Raw genomic sequence first — 24,283 nt, forward strand, 5'->3', positions numbered from 1 at the left:
AAACAAACGTTATGGCGCGCATTATGTATGTAAATATATTAAACACTGTCTAATTTGTATTTTGCGTATATTTTATCTAGTGTTGCGATATTTAAAACTAATTTTTATAAGTTATTTCAAACAACGCTAAGCATTGATGTATTTTTTTTTTTTATTATTTGGTAGCATTTGCTCACTGCTTTTGCGGATTATTTAGCATTGCTCTAGCCTGCGTTGAAACTGAATTAAAAAACTCAAACACCCAAAAATGTTTACATATGTGTAATACAACCGGGAGAAATACAAAATAATTTCTATTTATTCATATGTAAATATTAAAAATAAAAATGTATTGCTTATTTTTATTGTTTTTGGGTCGTCCAATGTGATAATTTTGTCAAAATTATATTATTTTTGTATGTATCTTTAATTTCATGTGTATAGTTGGTGCACTGTAGGAAGACACCTAGGAAAAACGTACGTGCTGTCTCTTACATCCTATCTCGACCAATAGTAACTCGTGCAGACAGTAGAACATTGTACGCGCGAAATGCTGGTAATTGGACTATTCGTCACATTGGGGTGGTCACAAAGACAATTATTGCCATGAAAATCGCGAATACACAATATTTGGCACTCAAGTTCTCGTTACTATGATAGTTATCGTTAGTATGATGGACTTTTCGGCTGCCAGATGTTCCGTTATAGAGATTTTAGTGACTTTGTGACCAGTAATCACCGAACCCGAAATGCTATTGGTCGAGATGGTGTAAGGGACAGCATATGCGTCTTCCTACAGCGGATGGACTATTACATATATAAAAAGTTGCTGCTGCATCAAGACAATGTTTTTTACATTGAGTGGTTTCTCGTTGCTTTTTTAATGAGTAGGACAAAATGAAAATTTAAAGTTGTTACTAAAATTACGTTAAAATATAATATTTAAAGCAGGCCTTATTCATTTTTGAAAATCTATGATAAATTGATTTAAGTCTGAAGATTGTAAGGTTACTTTCTGTTCATATATGTATTTCTGTTTTAAAAATTTTATCTTTTGTCATAGTTCGGTAGGTAGAAAAAAGATTCACCGTTTAAGACCCACATTAAGGAAACTTAATCCAGTGAGTAGATATATGTACACAGGGACGGCTCGTATTTAAGGGCAACCAGGTAACTGCCCCACACACATATTTCCTAATCAAAAAAGAAAAGAAAATTTTTATACACATTGCTGTTTCTTTATCCCATTCATTACAAACCGGTTTATAATTCAGTTCGGGGCAGTCACTTATTTGCCATGGTCCCGTGGTCGCCAGCTTCAGTTTATCTGCTACTCTGGCACTTGTCAGTGGTACTGTGTGTCGAGTGTAGATAGTCAGTCGAGGCAGAGTAAAAAGATCCGTATTTCCACCTACAGAAGGTCGCTTTTAGTTGGCCGCGTAAAGGCCTCTTTGGGGCAAAATACGCCAGGCCTGCTCGTCTTTATTCTTTATACGATATTCGAAAAATATACGACGTTTTTCGATATTTCAACTAAGTATTAATATATTTTGCAAGCTATACAATTGTCAATCACAATATGTAAATTATTTCATTTTTTTATTAAACGATTTCGATATTTCATCATTTATAAGTCGATAATTTGTTAAAAAAAAAGGCATTTTTCTTGCATAAAATGTTATATACAAAACATAGAAAAGCCTTGTTTTTAAAAACTTTTTTTTACTAGTTTTTTGATCATTTCGAGTTAATTTTTTTGAGTCTTCATCAACTCAAGAGTTTGTGCCATAAAGTGGGCCCAATTTATATGTACATATAACAGCTTAAATGGCGTAACTTTCAAGTCATCCAAAGAAAAAATAGTAAATGTCATATATTAAAATATAAAACATTCAAAATAAATTTCAAGCCAAATATAGAAAAAAAGTTAACATGTTAATAGTTTTTTCCTAATTTAAAAAAAAAATGTAGGGGGTAGGGGGGGCTTTAGCCCCCTCGTGCCCCACCCATTTTTTAGGTCACGAGCCGCCCATGTATGTACATATATGTATATATGCATGTGATCAGTTGATTATGTTGAAATGTGATTAGTTGAAAAAGATCAACTCGGTCAGTTAAAATTAAGTTAAGTCAAAAATAAATAATAATCTGATTTATCACATTGACCATAGCATATATACATATGTATATAATATAATATATTGTAAAATAATATAATAAAATAAACATTTTGACTTTTAGAAAAATATAAACTTTTTTGTAGTGTGCCTGTACCTATGACTAAGCATAAGCAAATAGTATGAAAACATAATATAGGTTTTTCACTCCAAATTGACCCTTTTTCATTTCAAATTGACATTGAAAGGGGGTCAATTTGGAATGAAAAATCTGTATCAAATAAGAATTGGTTGTATAAAATTGTTTTATTAATATAATTAGTGTATTGATATTTGGATGTTATCTCTCATAATGTTTTTTTCTTATAAAAATGATCTAATTTGTTAAATAATATGATGTGAAGTTTTAAGAAAGTATTTTTTGTTTTGTTATTTTTTTATCCATGTATTATTTACTCAATACATACAATATATTAAAAAGCATCTATTGGAGCAAGTCTTTTTTTGTAGATTAATATAAATATACACACATTTCAACATTGCTATGTGGTCATTCATAGGTAAATCTGCTCTACTTCAAAGTAAAACATCGCTTTATGAAATTTTCACATGTTATCGCATTGGCTAGTGTTAAAAGTTCCATATATTATAATAAACAAGAATATGTATATTTATTGAAATATTATTTATTGAAAATATGTACATAGGTAAAGCGAATGTCGACTATGCAATACAATAAACATTGAATCAATATAAAGATAAGCACATGTATTTTAATGTTTCAGAAAATCCCGTTCATCATCCGGCTGTCACGTTGATATCTCACATAACTTTACGAAAACCTGAATGTAATTCTTGATCAATTTTTTTTTTTTGTTAATTACGCATGTATGTGTGTGTATCTCTTTTTCTATATACTTTATAAATGTTTATGCGATATTATTAAATAAAATACACGTGTTGCTTTATACTTGACTGACATCAAATACCATTGTATGAAAATTAAGGATAAATTGACATCTGGAAAAATTAAAAACATAATATATACGAAGACATTTTTTCATTTTGAATTTTTCCTCGGTGGCGGAACATCTGCTAAGCTTCACATTCCCAACCACGCGTCTATCAGATTGTAAATCATCGTCCTCGCAGCTTTTAAGTGTGGCAAATCATCGTCTTTTGGAGGATACATGTTGGCGCAGTGAGCCGTACCTGAAATATAAGATCTAATTTAGACTAGTTATTGTATAAGTAGGTACATATGTATGTAGAACGTAAAAAATATAATTCACATATTATATGACGACTGCTATGGAATCATCAAATGTTCAAAGAGTCTGTAAATGAAGCGACAGTCGTTTTAATTCATCAATCTTAGAGATTATAGGTTTTTCATTCCAAATTGGCCCTTTTTCATTTCAAATTGACCCTTTTTACATTTCAAATCATACCTTTTTCATTCCAAAGGAAAAAGGTCAATTTGGAGAGAAAAACCTGTATCTAAGATTTAAGATTTTATGATACTGTTGCATAGGGGTGGGTGGAGGATCCAAGTAAGAGGCCAAAGTCGTTTCACAGCATTTATTGGTTATTAAGGATATACACACACTGGCAGTGCTCCGTCCAGAATGTATTGATATGGTCTAAGTACCTCCTTATAAAGGACAGGTCACTCAGGGTATCTTCGACGTCCGGTTACTTCATTATTATTTAGGCATGTACCTGGATATGTATTCCCACGACACTCAGTCCCACGCTATCGCTGTCACTTCTGAGAAGGGACCGGGTGCCGTAACTACGCCAATTCGGTGGCCATTGTTTAGCCTACTTGCACTCAGTCTGGAGATAATCCTTGAAACCAATTATAACGGTCACACAGTCTCGGGGATGCTACTCAGCCTAATCCGATTGCACTTACTCGACGCCGTACGTAACAATACTATGACAAATCGAGAGATAAATTGCCCAACTTTGGTTTGGCAGTATTTCGTAATATGCAATTGAGATAATCTATTTTGAGTTTAGTAGTTTTGAGTACTAATTATCAGCTCTGCACTTTTAAAGATACTTGCTGATTTATATAACTGCGTTGTAGATAGCGAATTTACTATACCAAGTCTTAGTTAGAAGTCAAATTGTATTGTTTATGGACTATACAAATATAATATAACATGTATGAACGCGCCCATAGAAAATGTACTAAGGATTATTTGCCGATGACTTTCATGTCTACCAGACATAAACTAAAATTCTTTGGTATTATATAATATTTATAAGGACATTTGTATCTAGCATACCGACACCTACAGACGTTGGGTGTAAATGCAAATCAACTAAAGAAGTATTTATTTTAAATATTACACTAGCAGTTCTCGAAAGATATATTCATATGTAAACCAACTTATTGCGACGACGAATTCCATCTATAGGCAATATACATAAATAAAATATAGAAGTTATTACCAGTGATGAAGATAGCTGGCGCCGAAAACTCTTTGGTCTGGACTATTCCAAGAGCGTGCCACGGGTCTATACTTCCATGTACGAACACAATTTTACTCGCTTGTATATCTAAACCTCCATACATAATATTAGTCTGTCTGATGGCTGAATTGATATAGTCGGCATTGAATCTGAAACGAGAATTCCACGATCAAGAATAAAGAAGGAGAAAACATGAAAGACTTGATGTATGTATATATATTTTACATACATATAATAATTCTTATACAGTGTAACTTTCAAACCATTGAGAATACATAGACGAAAACATGTTGGTGAAGGCTCACCCCACTCCTCGGAAAAAATGCGCTAAAGCAACAATCAGTATGCGTACGCATCTTTTTCATGGAGTAGGGGTAGGCTATCATAAATTGAACGAGCTCTAACCTTACCAAATCGGCAGTCAACTAAAGACTCAAGTCCAATTCAATGCATAAATTCTAAATTGACTATTAACAGATCTGAATTGAAATGGCTCAAAGCTCCGTAGTATGTTAAATGAAATTGAGTATGATTTTAACCCTTTGAATTCTAAATGGTCGTATTTGCCAGTGCATTATTGGTATGAAACATATGAATCGGTAATAATAATATAGTACTGTTGCGTGCACGTAAAGAGGGGGCTTCCGGGATCGGAGAGAAAGACGCAGGAGCATTGTAGAAGTCGTTTATTCGTCTGCTCTCGTCGGCGCTCCAGGTCGGAATGGTTTCCAATTCGAGAGCGCCCCATATTTATGCATGTTTGGACTCAACAACTATTGGTCGATGAGTCAGACGATCCCATTGGCCGTTGCATACGGCTCATTCATTCGTAGAGGCCATTTTGGCGGGAACGAGAGAGCAGGTGATCTGCGCTAGTAAACCATCGGTCCACGAGCGCCACTCATCTAATCTCTACGTTACAGTACTAATAATAACAAAAGCAATAGGAAATTGTTTTCTATTGTAGGAATATAGCACACTGCTTACTATCCCTTATCAAGGTCAATACACTCGCATACTTCCCCCGTCACACAGATGCCCGCAACCCTCTGGAATGCGCTTCTATTCAAGCGGAACATACTCAGAACACACCACGACCCCTAGACAAAGACAACTGCACACAACCACGTGTCCCAACTGAAACAGATGCACCGGTGTATCAGAAACTAACGCTAGTGAGCTTCGGGAGCTCCACCTGGTTCACTCCGTCTACTTCATAACTATCCTAGTTCACAACTATTTTATAGTTGTGACACCTGTATTAATCGGTTCGGTGATTATTGCCCACAATGCGCTCGCCCAAAAGTCACTAAAATCTCTATAACGGAACATCTGACAGCCGAAAAATTTATCACACTAATTGTCATGAGGATATATTATAGAGGTCACGAGCCGTCGTGCAATTAATGCAACTTAAATGCACACCGGATGTTTACGATACCAAAATCATAAACTGTCACCCCCTAGTGCATCTCGCTCTATCTCGCACGCTCGTATTTATGAGAGAGAGAAAGAAAGAAGGGAGAGAGATAGAGAGAAATAAAAAAAAATACAAACTTTGATCCAAATATATCCATGCATTGTTGGACGAAATATTTTACAGGGAAATTATTGCTGAATATCTCTGATTCTTCACTAGATGTTTGGTAAAATCCAAATTCGTTGCAGGTCTGATACATCCATTGACGACCTGAAATGTAACATAATATAAGATCGTTTCCTAAAACGTTTTTCTTTCATATTTTCATTGTTAAAAATGAATACAAAATTATAGCGAAAAGTTATCGACATAATCTGTATGCACATTCAATAAATATCATAACGTTATATGTTAAAGTGAATTTATGCCATATGAGTTTTAATCAGAACAGAGTAAAGTATCTTCGTTGATGGACTATGAACAACCAAATAAAATTTGACATTTTAGTATACAAATGATTCAAACAATGCAATCAATTTTCACCTCCTTCACTTCCCTTGTCGTCCCAATCAACATTGGTGTATTGAGCTATCATATTCTTGTACTTAATGTCTAAGCATTTCTCATCATTGATATTTAGCAAAACAGAATTGACGTTGGCCAATCTGTCGACAGGAGATCCGGCTGCTTTATCTGTCATCAATCTGCAAACCTGATAATAAACATTTCATACAAAAACAAACCCCACATGAAAATAAATGTAGAAACTAATACAAACATAACCTGACTGATATTAAGTTAGGTTAAGTTGCTCACCAGATCTATAGTGATATTAGAAAGTTTGGCACTCTTTCCTATGCGATTGTCTTTATTATATTGAACCACTCCTGCAAAATTACTAGCTACGTTCTCATAAAAGGTCGATATATCAAGATCGGAAGCATTTTCAATTGTGTCGCATAACCTAAAAATAGTCGAAGATATGAAAATTAGTAGACATAACAGGCTTTGCCCTACTTCTAGGCTAAACATGTAAGCATGAAACTTCCTACGATATATAAGAAATCTTTCAATATGAATGCCAATCACAATCATCACTTGTTTTTTATCGCAATGTTTAGAAATGAAGCCCGAGAACTAAAGATTTAAAGTAATCTACATATATATATATATGTATGTATATATATATATATATATATATGAAAATTAACAGTGGCGGCTCGTGAGAATTCATAGGGGGGGGGCTATAGAGATTAATCGGGCTATGGTACCTCGTTGACCATACCGGTGATCAAATGTAGACAAAGATAGCATATGTACTATACTGGGAGGTCTGCAGCCCATATGGACAGTAAAAATAGCATACATTTGTACTATACTGGGAGGGCTGTAGCCCCGCAGCCCATATAGGCGAGCCACCACTTAAAATTAATGTTTGTAACTAAGTTATACCACCAAATTTGGTGTATCATTACAATATCCTAACCCAATTAGACCACACACTTTTGAGCTATTTAGAAGTTTTTATTTGCTTGGCAATGCTAGTTAGTTAGCTTTAAATAAAATTTGAAAACAAATAGTATAATAGACTGCCGAGGATTGGTCTTTGGATGGAGAATAGTACTGTAATCATTACAGTAAAGTTCTTTTAGAATTAAGCAAGTACTACTATATACATATGTAGATAAATAAATCAAAATACTGAAACCTGAATTTTGTGTTGATACTTCTTTGTCCGACTCTGTGTTGGAGCAAGATATTTATCCGGCTGAACCCTTCTTTGATCTGATTGACACAATCATCGCTGCTTGTACGCAAGGCATCCACCACAACTTTATAATAATCTACAATATATAAATATCCAATAAGTGTCGGAATAGATTCATCCCAATGATGTCCACGATTAATATGAAAATACCCATAAAATCAGTTTGAGCTAGAAGCGGTCCGCTGGAAGAAATTGAAGCTTGAACCAAATGAGGATATTTCAATCTCATCCAAGCGGCTAAAGAGCCCGGATACGAGCCGCCAAATAGTATCCACTTGGTGTTCGAGTCGAACTCGTACTTTTCATTCGTAGAGGCTATGAAGTTCGCCAGGTCTGCAAGTGCTTGTTCAGACGTCAAGTACACCAAGTTTTTAGTACCCATATCTCTGCAACAGATTCAATCGTCAATACGCGAATTTGGAATTGATTAAAATTAGACTATACTGATGATGGATACTTTGTGGGTCGGCTTTTTCCGTAGTATCTGTGCTCCAGTTGGAAACATAGAGCGTTCATCTTTTTGGCATAGTCTATCCATGTTCCGGCCACCATCCACTCCGGAGAAGCTTCACCTTCACCGCCGATCATCAGAAAGACGGGTCCGGTATTGTTCGCCTTGAAGTACTGGTCATTTGTGAAATATCTCTATAAAATATGATTACATTATTCAAAAGAGTGTAGACATTCTATTATTTGACCTTTTCTAATTTGAAAGGGTAGGCTAGAGATGCTAAAATATATGTATATATAATATGTACATATCGAAAGACAAATCTCTTGATTGATCTTTTGTAGAGTAGAAAATACCTTTGCCAAATACTCACCTTGAGATTGGTCAATTTTGGTACGTTGTTACATTGTAAATGATTTTATTATGAATTTGCAAAGTTCTCATTGTTAAGTTAGTATAGATTATAAGATTAAGTGTCTGTGGACTAAGCGGCAATTTGTATGCTGAAATTTTCTTAGAAACAAAGACTTGTCTCTCTTAGGGTGTGTCGTAGCCTCTCTGAAGGTGGCATTTGGGAACAAAAGACCAAGACTAGCAACGGAGACAGGTTGCTTTATGTTTGCTGTGTATACAATTACAAGGAAAGCGTTTGGGAGAGAAAGTTCGAACCTCGGTCTCTCTCTTCCAAATTCCCTCCATATAATTGTATAAAAAACAAACATAAAGAAACCTGTCTCCGTCTTCTGTTCTGTCGCGAGTCTCCGTCTCTTATTTATTTATATAATTTTAGCTATTTAGCTTATTTTAATACAACTTCTATTTTAATTAAATACATAACTCTAAAATTATATACATATATACTAAACTTATATGCACTGTCCCACACAGAGGTGTCTCCTCGCACCTCGCAAGAATACATCCACGGTCTTAGAAGACCTGACACACTCAGGGAGAGCATTGTACACGAGCATACCCCTATGAAAGACACCACCAGCTGTATTCTTTTTATTCCTTACTCTACCTACAGCTAAATTGTTCTTATTTCTAGTATAATAACTATGGATATCACTATTGGTTTGGTTACAATATTTATCGTAACTACGATAAATATTGTAAGTGACTGTATTGTATTGTAATCTGATGAGAAATTTGTTTGCGGACAAATCTAAACATGAATGGTCGCTTTAACAAAATAAGTGGAAACTAGATAGATAATTGAATGAATTATTTAAATCATCATTCCATATGCGGTGGTGTCAAATAATTTCGAGATTGAAAAACAAGCAAAGTTTATTGATGAATTTAGGTTTCCAGACTTTTAAAGGGTTTCTGGAAACCCACAGGGTGACAGCATTGGCTGTGTGGCGAACAACAAGAAAATTGCATTAAGTCTGACCTGATTCCAAGTTCTGGTTTCAGTCGGGTTGAAATGGTCCAAATTTTGAGTGAACCATTGGTCAGATGGAAGAATTGCATCTTCAGCTACAGGCGGTGCGCCGAGGTGACGTGAATTGTGTCTTCCAGCATCAACCACATCAGAAAACAGGATTGACAAAGAGATCACCAAGCATACGAGGCTACCGTAAGACGACATTATCGACACTGACGCGATTGACGTTGACCTCTGTATGTACGTATGTATGTAAACCAACATCCAACAAACAGGAGATTTGTACTCAAAGTATACATATGTGTAAATGCGTCAACATACTTACTTACAATATCAAAAATAAATAAAATTCAGTTCTACAGTTTATCGTTGGTAAATATATAATGAAAATTCATCAACTGAAGTTGAAATACGTATGTATAATCGGTAATTGGAATATTAGTCACATCGTGATCGCCCAAAAGACAATTTTTGCCATGAAAATCGCGAATACGGAATATATGGCACTTGAGTTCTCGTTAGTATGATAGTTATCGTTAGTATGATGGACTTTTCGGCTGCCAGATGTTCCGTTATAGAGATTTTAGTGACTTTTGGGCGAGCGCTTTGTGACCAATAATCACCGAACCGTATAATCATCATTCAAAGACGTTTGACAATCACTGCTGGATTAAGGCCTCTTCAACACACTTCCATTCGTCTCTGTTTTGAGCACGGACTATTTTGCACAAGACAATCGTTGCAACGAAAATCGGGAATACGGAACATCTGGCACTCGAGTTCTCGTTAGTATGATAGTTATCGGTAGTATGATGGACTTTTCGGCTGCCAGATGTTAAACCAGATGGGTAAACGGTACATACTCACTTATTTTGCGCGAGCAGGATACAACAGGAACAAGCTTTTCCTCCCGTATTAATGTGCGCGCGCAGAATGCGGAATGTAGAATGCGAATGCGGAATATTTGACGAGTTTTCGTTAGTATGATAGTTATTGTTTGTATGATGGACTTTTCGGCTGCCAGATGTTCCGTTATAAAGATTTTAGTGACTTTTGGGGGAGCGCTTTGTGACCAATGATCACCGAACCAATGTTATGAGTTGGGCACATCCAACATTTTTTCTTATAAACGATATATTTCAACAATTTTGATACACTTTGTATGGCAGAAAATAGCCTCTTAACTAAATATAGAGCGTGAAAATTGCACGTAAGTCAAAAAATATGTTAATTAATGTATTTTCTTTGTATGCTGACGATATGCAAGTCATCACTATGCTGAGTTTAATATAATCATTCATTCGCCGAATTTAGTGTACATACAAAGAAATGAATATGACATTGACAATGAAGTTCGTACTACATACAATACTTTATAGACCAGGGGTGGCCAAAGCGTCGACCACGTAGCCATTCCTAGTCGCCCGCCTGTCTGATGCTTCGAAACAAGAATTAATTTGTTCGGTTTCATAAGACACAGTATAATTTTTCCGTTTTACAAAATACACGGTCCATTATTATAAAAGGGGACTCGGTATGACGTCATCTAGTCCCCTTGTACCCTGCTCGCGCACACGTAAGCAAGGCTGTGCGACAAAAACAGGGAGAGTTTCACGGTACGCCACTGATTTCAACCGTTGGTTAAGCAAATCAACATCCAAACCATTGATTGTGAATGTGAATAGATATATATGTACATATGTATAAAAAAAAATGTGGCTTAAAATTAATTTTATCTTCTATTGTGACGTAATAAAAATTAAATTAACTTTTGCAACTCAATAAAACTTTATCTGTAGTCTGTTTCTGAAATAGATAAAGCAAAACGAAAAGAATTAATTTCAATGACCTCACGGTTGTGACCTTTTAGTAAATAAGTAATATATTCATACGATGTATTCATCTCACTGTGTTTATCATACATACAATGTATGATATTATTATATATGTATGTGTGTATTAATATATATTAATTTACAAATAACATATTACTCACCAAATACATATACGAAGTCTGTACTGATAACAAGCCTGGAATTTCAATTAATTTTTAATTAAATTTTAATAGATTCTTTATTTCATAATCTAAAGTGCGTAGATTGTAGCTGATTTTCATTTAGTTATAAACAGATAGATTTCATATTTATGCAAAGATTGTTCTAAAGAAAATGATAAATAATGTTCGAAAACAATATTTAAGTATTAAGCTCGCCTGTATGATATTAAATAAATAAAAAATGACTTTTTGGTACAATGCTAATGGTTCGGTGATTACTGGTCACAAATTACTCGTCACAAAGTCACTAAAATCTCTATAACGGAACATCTGGTAGCCGAAAAGTCCATCATACTAACGTAACTATCATAGTAACGAGAACTTGAGTGCCAAATATTGTGTATTCGCGATTTTCATGGCAAAAATTGTCTTTGTGACCACCCCAATGTGACGAATAGTCCAATTACCAATGCTAATGTAGTTTGGTTTTATTTTAAACCTAATTAATTATATGATACTGTAACGTGGGAACATGAGACACAGTATCCACTGTCTAAGTGCATTCGTGGTTGAACAATAGAGACCCCGGATTAAGCTAACGGGAGTCAATAAGTGTCCGAAAAATGGATACGCTGGATTTCTCACATACCTGGGCGAGTGCGTGCGCAAACAATAGACTCTGGCCAGGGTAGACCTTTAAGTGCCTAAACAATACATTAATGGATCGGGGAAGCTATGCTGTGCAACTTGTCCTTTATAAGTAAGACTGGTGTGACGCTTTGGGGCAGTGGCGTAGCTACCATTTCGCAGAATGATGCAAAGCATCACGGCCCACGCTCGATTTGTAACAATTTCACCGTACGCCACTGTTATACACTTGCGTATAAGCTAAGTAGGCGTGTCAATAACAATTCAGGCGTGGAGCCGCTCGAGTAAGAAAACATTGCAGAAACGAAATCTTACTTTAAAGTTTAGACGAAACCACTTTGGTGTTGAATCGTATATATGAGAATGTTTGCAGAGAATTTACCGCCATCTATTGAAAATTTATTTCATTAATTAATTTTTCTATCGGGGTTTTATATTGTTTATATGTAGTTAGGTTACTATTAGAGTTAGGACCGGAAGCGTACTTTTTCCTGGAAACAGGGCATTTTGGGTCTATTTTCCAGGAAATAGAGCAAGCTACAAAGCTAGAGTGCAATAAAAAAGGTTCATCATAAAAATGAACAATGCACGGCGAACAATAAACAAAGAACGGCACGCTTCCGGTCCTACCTCGAGTTACTATTATAGATAGTTTTTACCATTTTTTTTTTATTAAACAATTAAATATAAATATTAAATTATTTATTTATTTATTTAAAGTTTGGACCGTTGTAGCATTACAGGAATTCCTAATGCGCCACAATGGTCAAAAATATAACAGAAAAGACAAGAAACAAAATAATAAATTAGACATAACAAAAATAAAACATATATATACACAAACAACTAAAAATAATAATTATTATTATTAAAATTAAATATATTTAAAAGGTATTTGAAAAAAATTCGACCACGTGGGGATCAAGCACACGACCGACGACACATTTATCTAAATTTTTTTTTATTTAACCCTTTGCCCGCAGCAATAAATATAGCGAACAAGCCCCGTACGCAACACCTTTTTCGCAAATTTGGCAATCAAGTTTTCGACCTTAAATACAGATTTTAATAGTTACCAGTATTTTAATGTAACCAGATATGTTAATTAACACATAAAGTATTATTTTAAACAATAAAATACATAATATATCTCGTAGTTTTGGATTAATTGTCAAATAATCATTCTTCATAATTGTATGAAGACGTGACGTCACATAAGCGAGGTTTCAGTATGGTTCCACAAAAAAATAATTTTGACTGATATATATTCATTTTAAGCAAATTGAATAGATGGCATTCAACTCTCAGTAATATATTCAACCAATTTTGAACCTTAAAACAGTCGAAATAGGCGCATATAATCCTCAAAATCCCGTGCAAAGTTCAGAAATTCTATGGAAGACAGCCGCGCTACAGACTTCCATAGCTGACGGCCACGGGCAAACGGTTAATAACTTAATATGCCAACACCCATGCGATGATATGTCCTCGGGTACAACACTAGCACATACATACATATATAAAATGCGAATAAGAAAACCAACATATGTATTTCAATGAATTATAATTCGTTTAATAATAATAAATTACAAATTAAATAAAAATGTAAATGTAAAAAAATCAGAACGCAGCAGTTGTGCTATACATTACATATTATATATTATAATCGTTCCGATGTACCTATTCATATTAACGAATCGATAGTATGGACATACATAGGAGTTTGTAGATACATATTACACATGCAAATACGCAATACTGAAATTCCATATACATAAATACAAAAACATACAATATAATACAAGTTTATAATTATACATTATTTGTGAAACTTCGCAAATAATGTATAATTATAAACTTCACATGCCACAAATCGAATATCGGCAATATCGAAATGAACGTGATTACAGACTTGACCCGAATGACTATGCAATTAAATCGCATTTGCACCAATGAACAAACATTCATATCTTTGTGGTCCGATGTGTCATACCATACGCCACAAATTTGCATCTAGAATAAACTGCCACTATATATATATCTATACACATAAAGTCATAACAAAATGTTCCCGGAAAGAGGTTATGATTCGTCGACAGAATCTTAGCGACCACTGTATTGAAAAAATGTTTCAACTTAAATGAAACATTGATTAAATACACATATCGTCTTTGGATTCACATCTTCCGGGAACTTTATGTACGCTTCTCCGCATTTATTTGGAACACATCCGTTCCAGATCCAAATTATATACATAGAGTTATCATGAAACATTACAACGTAAAAATTAGAGTGTAAACGTAATATATATGTAAATATCAAAGCTGCTTATTAATATGGTAATCAACAAATATACATACGTTAACAAAAAGTACAGTAAACTTTCGATTATCTGATTTGTTGATTAAATGTTGAAAACAGCATTATTTCTTAAAAGAAACCATATATGAGCCGTTATAAATGAACGTGGAATAAATTCAATTTACTTGATTTTGAAAAATTTTTATCTCGCAAAACAATAAATATAATGTTTTGCGTTTAACAATATTTTAATACATTGGTGGCCTGTAATATGTTTATTCTACTCTTCTAAGATTTTGGACATATCGAATTAAAAGATGTGATGACAATTCGTGAATCAAGTCAAACAGAAAGGGTACGATTTAACTGTACATTGAGAAAAATACTTTGTATCTTAAAAGAAATGTTTGTGCATTAAAAGTTTGCATTAAACAATCTCGTATTGTGACCATTAAAAAAAATATGAAACGATCATTCAAAAAATAGATTTAGCGCATTAGAATGGATACAAAAAGTGGCAACGTTGCAGGCATCCGCTATTGACAATTGTCGACTGTCAAAAGTGTTTACCTTTGTTTCTCACTGGTGAAATGTAATCTTAAATAAATAAAACCAGCGCTAACTTAACCTAACCTAACCAGACGTTGGTCCATATCGTTGGTTGCTGATAAAGTTGATCTGTCATTTTAATGCACATTTCATCCACTTTTTAAGTAGCAAATATTTTTTTCAATGATCAAAGCAAACTTTCAAATGCAATCTGTATCCGTCATTTAAAAATGCACACAGTTTTGTTGTAATGAACGCAAACTTTTTTTAATGAACAAAAATTTTTTTAAATGCACATTTATTTTATAAAATGGACGTATAAATTGTTCCTAAACAGAAATAGTGTTTAATGTTTACAAAAATTTTACATCATCATTCTTTAAATCTTTATCAACGTATTGTATATATTAGGGGGACCGAAAAGTAGTCAAAACTTGTCGACGAGCTTTTTCGCAGTCAGTTTGTGTCAAGACACGGTCCAGCAAACACTTAAGTTTTGTTATTATGTTGAAGTTATTGTTGTAAATTTATTGTTTCTGTTTAAAAAAATATATTTATACCTGAGGAAGGATTTTGAGACCAATAATAGAGGAAGGACACTTGCGTCATTTTATGCTGTTTATGTTAGACCAAGTAATGAAGGCAAACGAAGCAGTGAAACGGATCACCGATACTTACGGGGATATTTTGAAACTAAACAAGTGTCCATCGGTGGTACATATAAACAATTTAAAAATGGGAATAGGGACATCAAGGAGATCGCACGAAAAGAAGAGCTCAAAAATTAGATGATGATACCTAACGTCAACGGTGGAATCAGATCCTTGTCAAACCATCGAGGAATTATTGGCTGTCCATGGTCTATAGTTCAGGATCATCTTCATCGCATAGGAAAATTGCACAGACAGGTGTTTATTTGATTACTTTTCGGTCCCCCTAATACATACATACTTATGTTTCTTTCATACATTGCTTTTTTTTGTTGAAAAGCCTTGTTATACATAAACCTCTGCTTTACGAAAACTTACAAAATACACTATTCTTATTGGTCAGAACATCTTAGCTAAACAATAGGAATCACAGATTTTTCTCTACTGTAAAAAGCATTTTATAATCAACCTGGATAATTGAAAGTTTACTGCACATATAATAGCTTGACGGCATACAGCGAAAATCCACTAATTGAAGTATTTAATCAATCTAATCTAATATATAATTTTGAAAGAGACCTTGTAAGGTAAGGTTTGGTTGGGAGCTTCAAAAACAAATCAAAGTTTCTATGACAATGGTTGAATATTATTTTTTTTTCGATTCAAATAAATTCAATTTAAAAAACAAATGAATTTTTCCTATTAGATTAATAATGTTTAAGCGGTTTATATTACAAATACTGAGCGAAGCCGGGTAAAACAACTAGTTGTACATTTATTAAAATTTTCCTTGATTTAAAAAGGAAAATGTGTGCTTTATATTTTTTGGCCCTGACAACAAACTCTTCATGCAGTTAATGGATTTTCGTTGTATGCGGACTACCACCAAAAAGATACATAAAAAAAAATATTCGCCTTTTATTTTCAAACACACAAATAATAATAATAAAAAAAAACCACTCACATATTATATGTATAGAAATTAAATTAAAAAATTGCCTCTTCGAGATATGATGTCTGAATAATAAATTTTGAAAAATAACATGCGCATTTTAAAACTCAATCACCCTGAAAAAGAAAACAAAACATTAATCAACACACTTTCATTTGTACGAGTGTATAAAATTTAAATAAATACACTCACAAATGTAGCCGGAGCAGCAATTTTGTTGATTTTGCGTCGGTGATGGCGCCGGCTCCGCATTTTCATACTCCCATAGTCCAGGAGTTTCATAAACCTATCAACAACAACAAAAAACCACATAATTCAATTCACATAACATTTGCCAGCAGTATAGCTCAGTGGTTGCGTTAATGCTAGCCACCAAGAGGTTTCCGGGTTCAAGTCCTGGTTTGACCTCGATTGAAGAGAGTTTATTCCGAGTATTTCTGCAGTGCTGCTGGTCAGACTTGGATATTTATGACTCCAAGTCGATCGCTTCCTATCAGATCGTTTGCCTATTTTATGTCAAACACGCCTTAACAGATCACTCCGAAGCGATAAGTGTACTAATACAGACACAATACAATCATTACAAGCATTTTTATACAATGCGAATTCATACAAACATCATCCACAGTGACATCTATGGAGAAATTTTTGCAGCATTTTATCATACAAATCGGCCAACCTCAAGACGCTGAACAACTTGAGAATTGCAAGAGAGATTGGAAAGGAGATGCCAATTTCACAGTAACCGTTTCATTGAAAATCAGATAAATTGGCAAACTGATAGGAAACGATCGACTTGGAGTCACAAATATCCAAGACTGACCAGCAGCATTAAAGATTATACTTAGAATAAATTTTCAATCGAGGTCAGCTCACAGGATCGCACCCAGTGACATATCGGCGGGTAATTGGATTATTAGTCACATAACGATCGCCCAAAAGACAACTTTTGCCATGAAAATCGCGAATACGGAATATTTAGCACTCGAGTTCTCGTTAGTGTGATAGTTATCATATTTTCAGCTGCCAGATGTTCCATTATAGAGATTTTAGTGACTTTTGAGCGAGCGCTTTGTGACCAATAATCACCGAACCCTCTCGGTGCTTAGCATTAACGCAACCACTGAGCCATGCTGCTGGCTAGATTTATTTTATCATATTTGAAATTTATCTGATTTCACTGATTGAAACGGTTCGTCATCTTATTTTACAACTCTTCGGATATGATTTCAAATTTACAATCTATAAATGTATACATGCTCAAGTTTAATAGCATAGGTGTAGCTAAGGGGCAAAGCTCGTAATGGCATATAAAAAAAAACACAAGTCAACTGCGAGACGAACCTTCCGTGCCAACTCTTCGAATGCGAAGTTCACACCCTCTCCGGTTTTAGCGCTGCTTTCCAAAAACATCATGCGGTAGCGTTGCGCAAAAATCCGTCCGTCTTCAGTGCTGACTGCTCTTGGCTAAAATTTAAAACATCAATTGACAAAATTTCACGAGGACTTTGCCATCATCAGCACGTTATTATCACTTTTTTTTTTATTAAATGACAAGACGCCAACAAGCACGCAATACGGGATGTAAAAAAATCGCACAAATAATATGCTAATCAACGACAGGCAAAGTCGACGCCATTTTGTATTGTTATATTGTTTCTCCATACATCTACATATCTATCCATCGATATATGCAACTACTAATTAGGGTTCTCAATTATTCCTAGTTTTCGAAATATTCAAATAATATTCGTATATTTTTCGACTCTCACCAGTATTGATTTATTTAAACAATTAGTTCAAAAAATCAACAAATTGTAAGTAAAATATTATTTAATTTGAATAATTATTGGTTAACTATAATTAATCATCAATTACTTTAGTTGTCGTTTACTTTTTGAATTTTATAAATTACTAGTTGTTTTACCCGGCTTCGCTCAGTATTTGTAATATAAACAGCGTAAACATGGCGAATCTAATAGTAAATATTCATTTGTTTATTATTAAATTTATTTGAATCGAAAAAAAAAACAATCGAATTGTCGTCATAGAAATTTTGACTTGTTTACGAAATTTCCAACCAAAGATACATATGTATATACCAACATACAAAGTCTCTTTCGAAATTATATATTAGATTAGAAAACATCAAACGTTTTTTGCCGTATTTCCGAGAACATTAAAAGCAAATTTACAGTGGGTATACATATATACGAGTGACTTTTGGCGAAAGCGTGTGCACACATACACACATCCACGAAGACATACATACACACACATCATTTCGAATGGGTGAACGGGTTGTATCGACGAATGTGTAATGCGCGCACGTATTAATAGAAAAAGTTGATTGCGCGCATTACACATTCGTCGATACAACCCGTTCACCCATTCGAAATGATGAATGAACGTGTGTGTGTGTGTGTTTCTTCGTGGATGTGTGTATGTGTGCACACGCTTCCGCGCAGCGCATTTTAAATCCTAATACTTGTCCACGCGCCCGCCATGGTGTCACGACAAATCACTCACGGCGTTACGCACACGAAACTTCACTCACGCGACAACTGGCTCCAGGCCATTACACTCACAAATAAATCACTCACGGACATTATAATCACGGACAAATCACTCACGGGATTTATCCCGTGAGTGAGTTTTTTTTTTTTGACAATAATTATTCCAAAACTCAATTAAACGTATCGTGACTAATTAACACAATTGAGCCAGCTGTCGCGTGAGTGATTTGTCGGTTAATTTCGTGCGCGTAACGCCGTTGAGTGTAAAGTCCGTGAGTGATTTGTCGCGGAACTGTCCGCCACAAACATACCCACATTCATCGCGTCCGTTTTTATATATACTATATTACTAGTATTGTACCCAATGAAATATCATCGCATGGGTTATGGCATATTAAGTTATTAAATAAAAAAAATTAAAAGAAATGTGTCGGTGCTCTGTTCGAGCCGCACGCGTTCATATTTTTTTCAAATACCTTTTAAATATATTTAATTTAATATTTATAATTAACATGAAAAAAAAAGGTAAAAACTACCTACCTACCTACATTTAAACAATATAAAACAAATTAAATTAAATTAAATAAATTTTCAATAGATGGCGCTAAATGCTCAGAGACTTAGCGCCGTCTATTAGCCTAGAGGAAACATTGGTAGCAAATAGTATATATAGAAGTTTTTTACTTTCGATATTACATTGGTTTAGCTGTGACTATGTAAATATGTAAACGACTATTATAGTACGGCGAGCGTCATCTCACACAGATACACATACACAGAGACACAAAATAGCGATATTATAAATGTATATGATGCGGCTTTCAATGCTTTCTAGGTATACGCTTTCTATTTGGGACTGTTTGTTGTATAGGTAGACTATTATATGTATATATATATATATATATATATATATATATATATATATATATATATATATATATATATATATATATATATATATATACATAGTTAGATAAGAAAAAAAAATCGAAACAAAATAAAGGCGCATGGAAAAGGACCAAGGATTGTTGGAACCGCATTATTGCTAAGGTCGCTTGGGCATATTGAAGAAAAAAATGACTATCTATGTATGTACATATATTGCTTAAGTATACAATATTTTTAAAATTTCATTCAAGATAGTATTATAATATTCGAATATTCGATTGAGAACCCTATCCATTCATACATCTAGCCATTTATGTATGTAAACACACTATAAAAATTATACAAACCAACTAAAATTATAAAGTGTATGGATACATAATCGCCACAGGCGAGCTATAGTCTTTTGCAAAATTCAAAACATTGAATGAACAATGGCTATCGATTCAATAAAAACGGCAATCAATCAGAGGATTGAGTCGTATTCGCCATATAAAATCTACCGGAATTGAATATGATGATATTTGTACGAGTATACAGTTAACATATGATAGACAATCAGTCACAATAGTGACGGTTCACCTACAACACCGGGCCTGCTCTTAGACGAACCATATCAAACCGAGTCTAATTTATCTGGTGTCACTAAAAACGGGCCCGTTAACACATCGCAACTGCGCTCACTACTTCTTTACCTTATCTATTTTATTTCCGAGTACTAATCCAACAATGTTGCTTTTATCAGCGTACGTTTGCAACTCACTGATCCAGCTATTCAAATCGTTGAGCGAGCCTCGATCGGTGACGTCGTACACGAGTATCACACCTTGAACACCCCTGAAACCAAATTATTGACCATTCATAACTAGACCATTCGACGTATTTGACTGGAGATCGGGCAGCTGGTCTATCCACCGTTCGAATCGGTCTCCGTTACCTGTAAAATGAGGGTGTCATGACTCGGTATCTCTCCATGCCAGCCGTGTCCCAGATGCCCAATTTGATTTTGTCATTATTTATTGAGATTTCTTTCACTTTGAAGTCTACTCCTATTGTCGGCGCTTGCACCATTTCATAATCCGAAGTCGTGAACGAATTCAGAACACTGTAAAATATTAAAATTACATATAATATTAATTAGCTACGGCTATAATTGAGTCAAATTATAATTTATTTAAAGTAAAAAAAAAATTGCTTTTACCATGATTTTCCCACCCCACTTTTTCCGATGAGTAAAATTTTAAATTTGGCTTCCATTGAAGTGTGATATCAGAATTGAGTAGAAAAGCTGAAAAATAAATATGTATTTATATACGATTCGTTATAACTCTATGAAATTATTATACATACAGTTTAAGGTGACCATTTGGTGCCACTGTAGTCTGCGGTCTACCTTAACATGCGATGATCCATCGTAGCAACGACCTGTTTATTATAATTTTTGTTTTTTCCTACCGCCCCATAATGTTGTCGAAGCATTTCTATCAAAACATCGTCAACAGTGAAGAAAATACCGACCCTAACAACCTTATCTTAAATGAATAGAGCCAACCCTAACTTAACCTAACCTAACCTGACCCTTATATACATAAATAAGTGTTGGCTGCTAAGATATGTTATTTTTAGTTTTATTTCATCAATATTTTCACAAAAAAAAACATATCTTAGCAGCCAACACCTATTTATTTAAGGGTCAGATTAGGTTAGGCTAAGTTAGGGTTGGGCCTATTAATTTAAGATTAGGTTGGCAGGGTCGGTATTATTCAGTCTCACTATCACACGCGAGAACTGAGATAGTAAGACCGCATATCAAAGTAAAAACGTAAAGGTAGATCGCATACTAAAGTAAATATGTGAAGGAAGACCGCATACTAAAGTGGCACCGACTACTTTTACCCAATTCAAAACCAGGACATTTTTTTAGTTTTATTTCATCAATATTTTCACAAAACAAACATATCTTAGCAGCCAACACCTATTTATTTAAGGGTCAGATTAGGTTAGGTTAAGTTAGGGTTGGCCCTATTAATTTAAGATTAGGTTGTTAGGGTCCGCATATTAAAGTAAAAACGTGAAGGTAGATCGCATACTAAAGTAGATATGTGAAGGTAGACCGCATACTTAAGTGGCACCGACCATTTTTACCCAATTCAAAACCAGGACCATTTTTTTCCAAAAGCATATTTCTAAATACTTAAATTATTTAAAACTGAGATTAAAGAATCATGGACGCACATTTATTTAAAAAAATTAAATCATTTTCTTGAATGCTCTTATAAAATACTAAACAAGACTATATATTGTTCATCCGAGTAAAAAATCCTTCGGCTGGTGCATTTGTTCCTGATAAATAGAATTTGAAATTTGACTAATATGCCAATATTTTTATAGGAGACATCATTTTCACCGCAGGACTATATTTATCCATCTATTAGATCTATAAAATGTGTACTGGTTTTATCTCACGACTTACCAGAGCAGATACCAGTGGCGGCTCGTCTATATGGGCTGCCGGGCTACAGCTCTCCCAATATAGTATCGGTATGATCACCGGTATGGTCAACGAGCTACTACAGCCCGATTAATCTCTGCAGCCCCCTCTTTGAATTCTCACGAGCCAACTACTACTCACTAATACCCAAAAAACCATTACGTCCTGGTAAAATCAGTACGAATGGTCACCTTAATGTAGTACACTCCTGTTTATTTGGTATAATATTTAACGGATAGTCTGTACTTTAAAGATATACGTAAAATAAGTGATTTCTATTTTGACACATAAGATTAACCCTTTGAGTGTTGACGTATTTTCTATTGAAAGCTCGCCACGCTGAAAATTTCGCCAACATTTCCAACTAGCATTATTTAGCAATCCAATAGAAAGCCGGTATTACAATTGTAGCTAATCCAAACAAACCCCAGATCACTAACGCAGAGGATTTCGAGTTTTGTAAAGGTGTGTTTAGACTCTCTAATATATCTTGCAAACATATAAAATAAACAAAAGACGTCTATTAATGAATGTATTTTTCCAAAACTAGTTCCATCTTCTTCATTGATGTTAAAATGTAATGCTCACAATCTATATGCCAAGCCACGATCTGAAATACTCAGCAGTTAGGGATTTCCGTCGGGAAATTCTGCTATGGTTATAAATTCAACAATTCCGGTGTAAACCAGTATTTATAAACATTGACACGGATTATACAATGCATTTTTTTTCAATGCTACCCGGAAAGGCTTAGTGGGTAGTATTCTTGATTATTTTTTACATACTCAAAAAACAACACTTATCGGCGTATTTCAGGCTCGTGGACTTGTTGGCAAAACGTCGATCGGCGTTGGTCAGCATTCAAAGGGTCAATAAACATTATTCTACAGTATAATATATCGGTGATAGGTTATCGATACAATATATTAATGACACACACACAAAGCAATGTGTCGAAAAGGATGACTCATTCTGATGACGATTTGCGCGCTGAATGTGAATGAAGGTGTGTAAATTTAAACGGGTTGGAGGCGAGTTTTTGAAAATGTGTTGACAATATTATGTGGAGCAATGGAAGTATGAGATAGACTTGCGACGCAATAGTGAACGGACTCTGAATGGGAATGTTTTAATGGCGAAAATTTCACAAATGTTGACTCACTTTCGAATTGGAAGCAAAGGCACTGCGAAGACTACAGTTTTGAATTTCCGAAGGTCGATCCGATCATTAGCTAATGGAAGAACTGGATTTCGTGAACTGTCAAACGGGAGTGTCAATTGTCAAAAGTACACTTTCAGTGTTGCCATGTAGAAAAAATATGTTTTGGTCTTTGATTGGGTAATTGGACTATTCGTCACATTGGGGTGGTGACAAAGACAATTATTGCCATGAAAATCGCGAATACACAATATTTGGCACTCAAGTTCTCGTTACTATGATAGTTATCGTTAGTATGATGGACTTTTCGGCTGCCAGATGCTCCGTTATAGAGATTTTAGTGACTTTGTGACGAGTAATTTGTGACCAGTAAACACCGAGCCTTTGATTGATGTAATGACAGTTCGGTGATAAGCGCTCGCCCAAAAGTCATTAAAATCTCTATAACGGAACATCTGGCGGCTGAAAAGTCCATCATACTAACGAGAGCTCGACTGCCAAATATTCCGTATTCGCGATTTTCATAG

The 24,283-nt window shown here is 34.5% G+C and overlaps 3 protein-coding genes across 4 annotated transcripts in view; 1 reads left to right on the forward strand and 2 right to left on the reverse strand.

Moving 5' to 3' along the window:
• The window catches only part of Fhos (Formin homology 2 domain containing), a 100,792-nt gene extending 97,646 nt beyond the window's left edge, over nt 1-3,146 (forward strand). Inside the window, exon 21 of one of the 2 annotated variants that reach the window (XR_013261671.1) lies at nt 2,882-3,146. The gene's annotated coding sequence lies outside the window, so the exon portion shown is untranslated. The remainder of the gene's footprint in view (nt 1-2,881) is intronic. The other variant, XM_077446342.1, reaches the window with a different exon arrangement.
• On the reverse strand, nt 2,751-10,134 carry LOC143922926 (putative serine protease K12H4.7). Its single transcript, XM_077446343.1, has 9 exons — nt 9,616-10,134; nt 8,226-8,413; nt 7,919-8,154; nt 7,709-7,844; nt 6,817-6,964; nt 6,544-6,712; nt 6,138-6,270; nt 4,560-4,729; nt 2,751-3,308 (listed from the first exon to the last, which is right to left on the reverse strand). Exons 1-9 carry the CDS (start codon nt 9,871-9,873, stop codon nt 3,199-3,201), a joined length of 1,548 nt encoding a protein of 515 aa, XP_077302469.1. The 5' UTR covers nt 9,874-10,134; the 3' UTR covers nt 2,751-3,198.
• Nucleotides 10,135-13,801: 3,667 nt separating this feature from the next.
• Nucleotides 13,802-23,909, reverse strand: LOC143922927 (ras-related protein Rab-18-like). The gene is made up of 7 exons (XM_077446344.1): nt 23,760-23,909; nt 21,308-21,394; nt 21,044-21,211; nt 20,802-20,943; nt 18,050-18,172; nt 16,898-16,991; nt 13,802-16,821 (listed from the first exon to the last, which is right to left on the reverse strand). Exons 2-7 carry the CDS (start codon nt 21,361-21,363, stop codon nt 16,817-16,819), a joined length of 588 nt encoding a protein of 195 aa, XP_077302470.1. The 5' UTR covers nt 21,364-21,394; nt 23,760-23,909; the 3' UTR covers nt 13,802-16,816.
• Nucleotides 23,910-24,283: the final 374 nt, after the last annotated feature.

This window comes from Arctopsyche grandis, chromosome 2 (genome assembly GCF_051622035.1).
Source record: "Arctopsyche grandis isolate Sample6627 chromosome 2, ASM5162203v2, whole genome shotgun sequence".
NCBI classification, from domain to species: domain Eukaryota; kingdom Metazoa; phylum Arthropoda; class Insecta; order Trichoptera; family Hydropsychidae; genus Arctopsyche; species Arctopsyche grandis.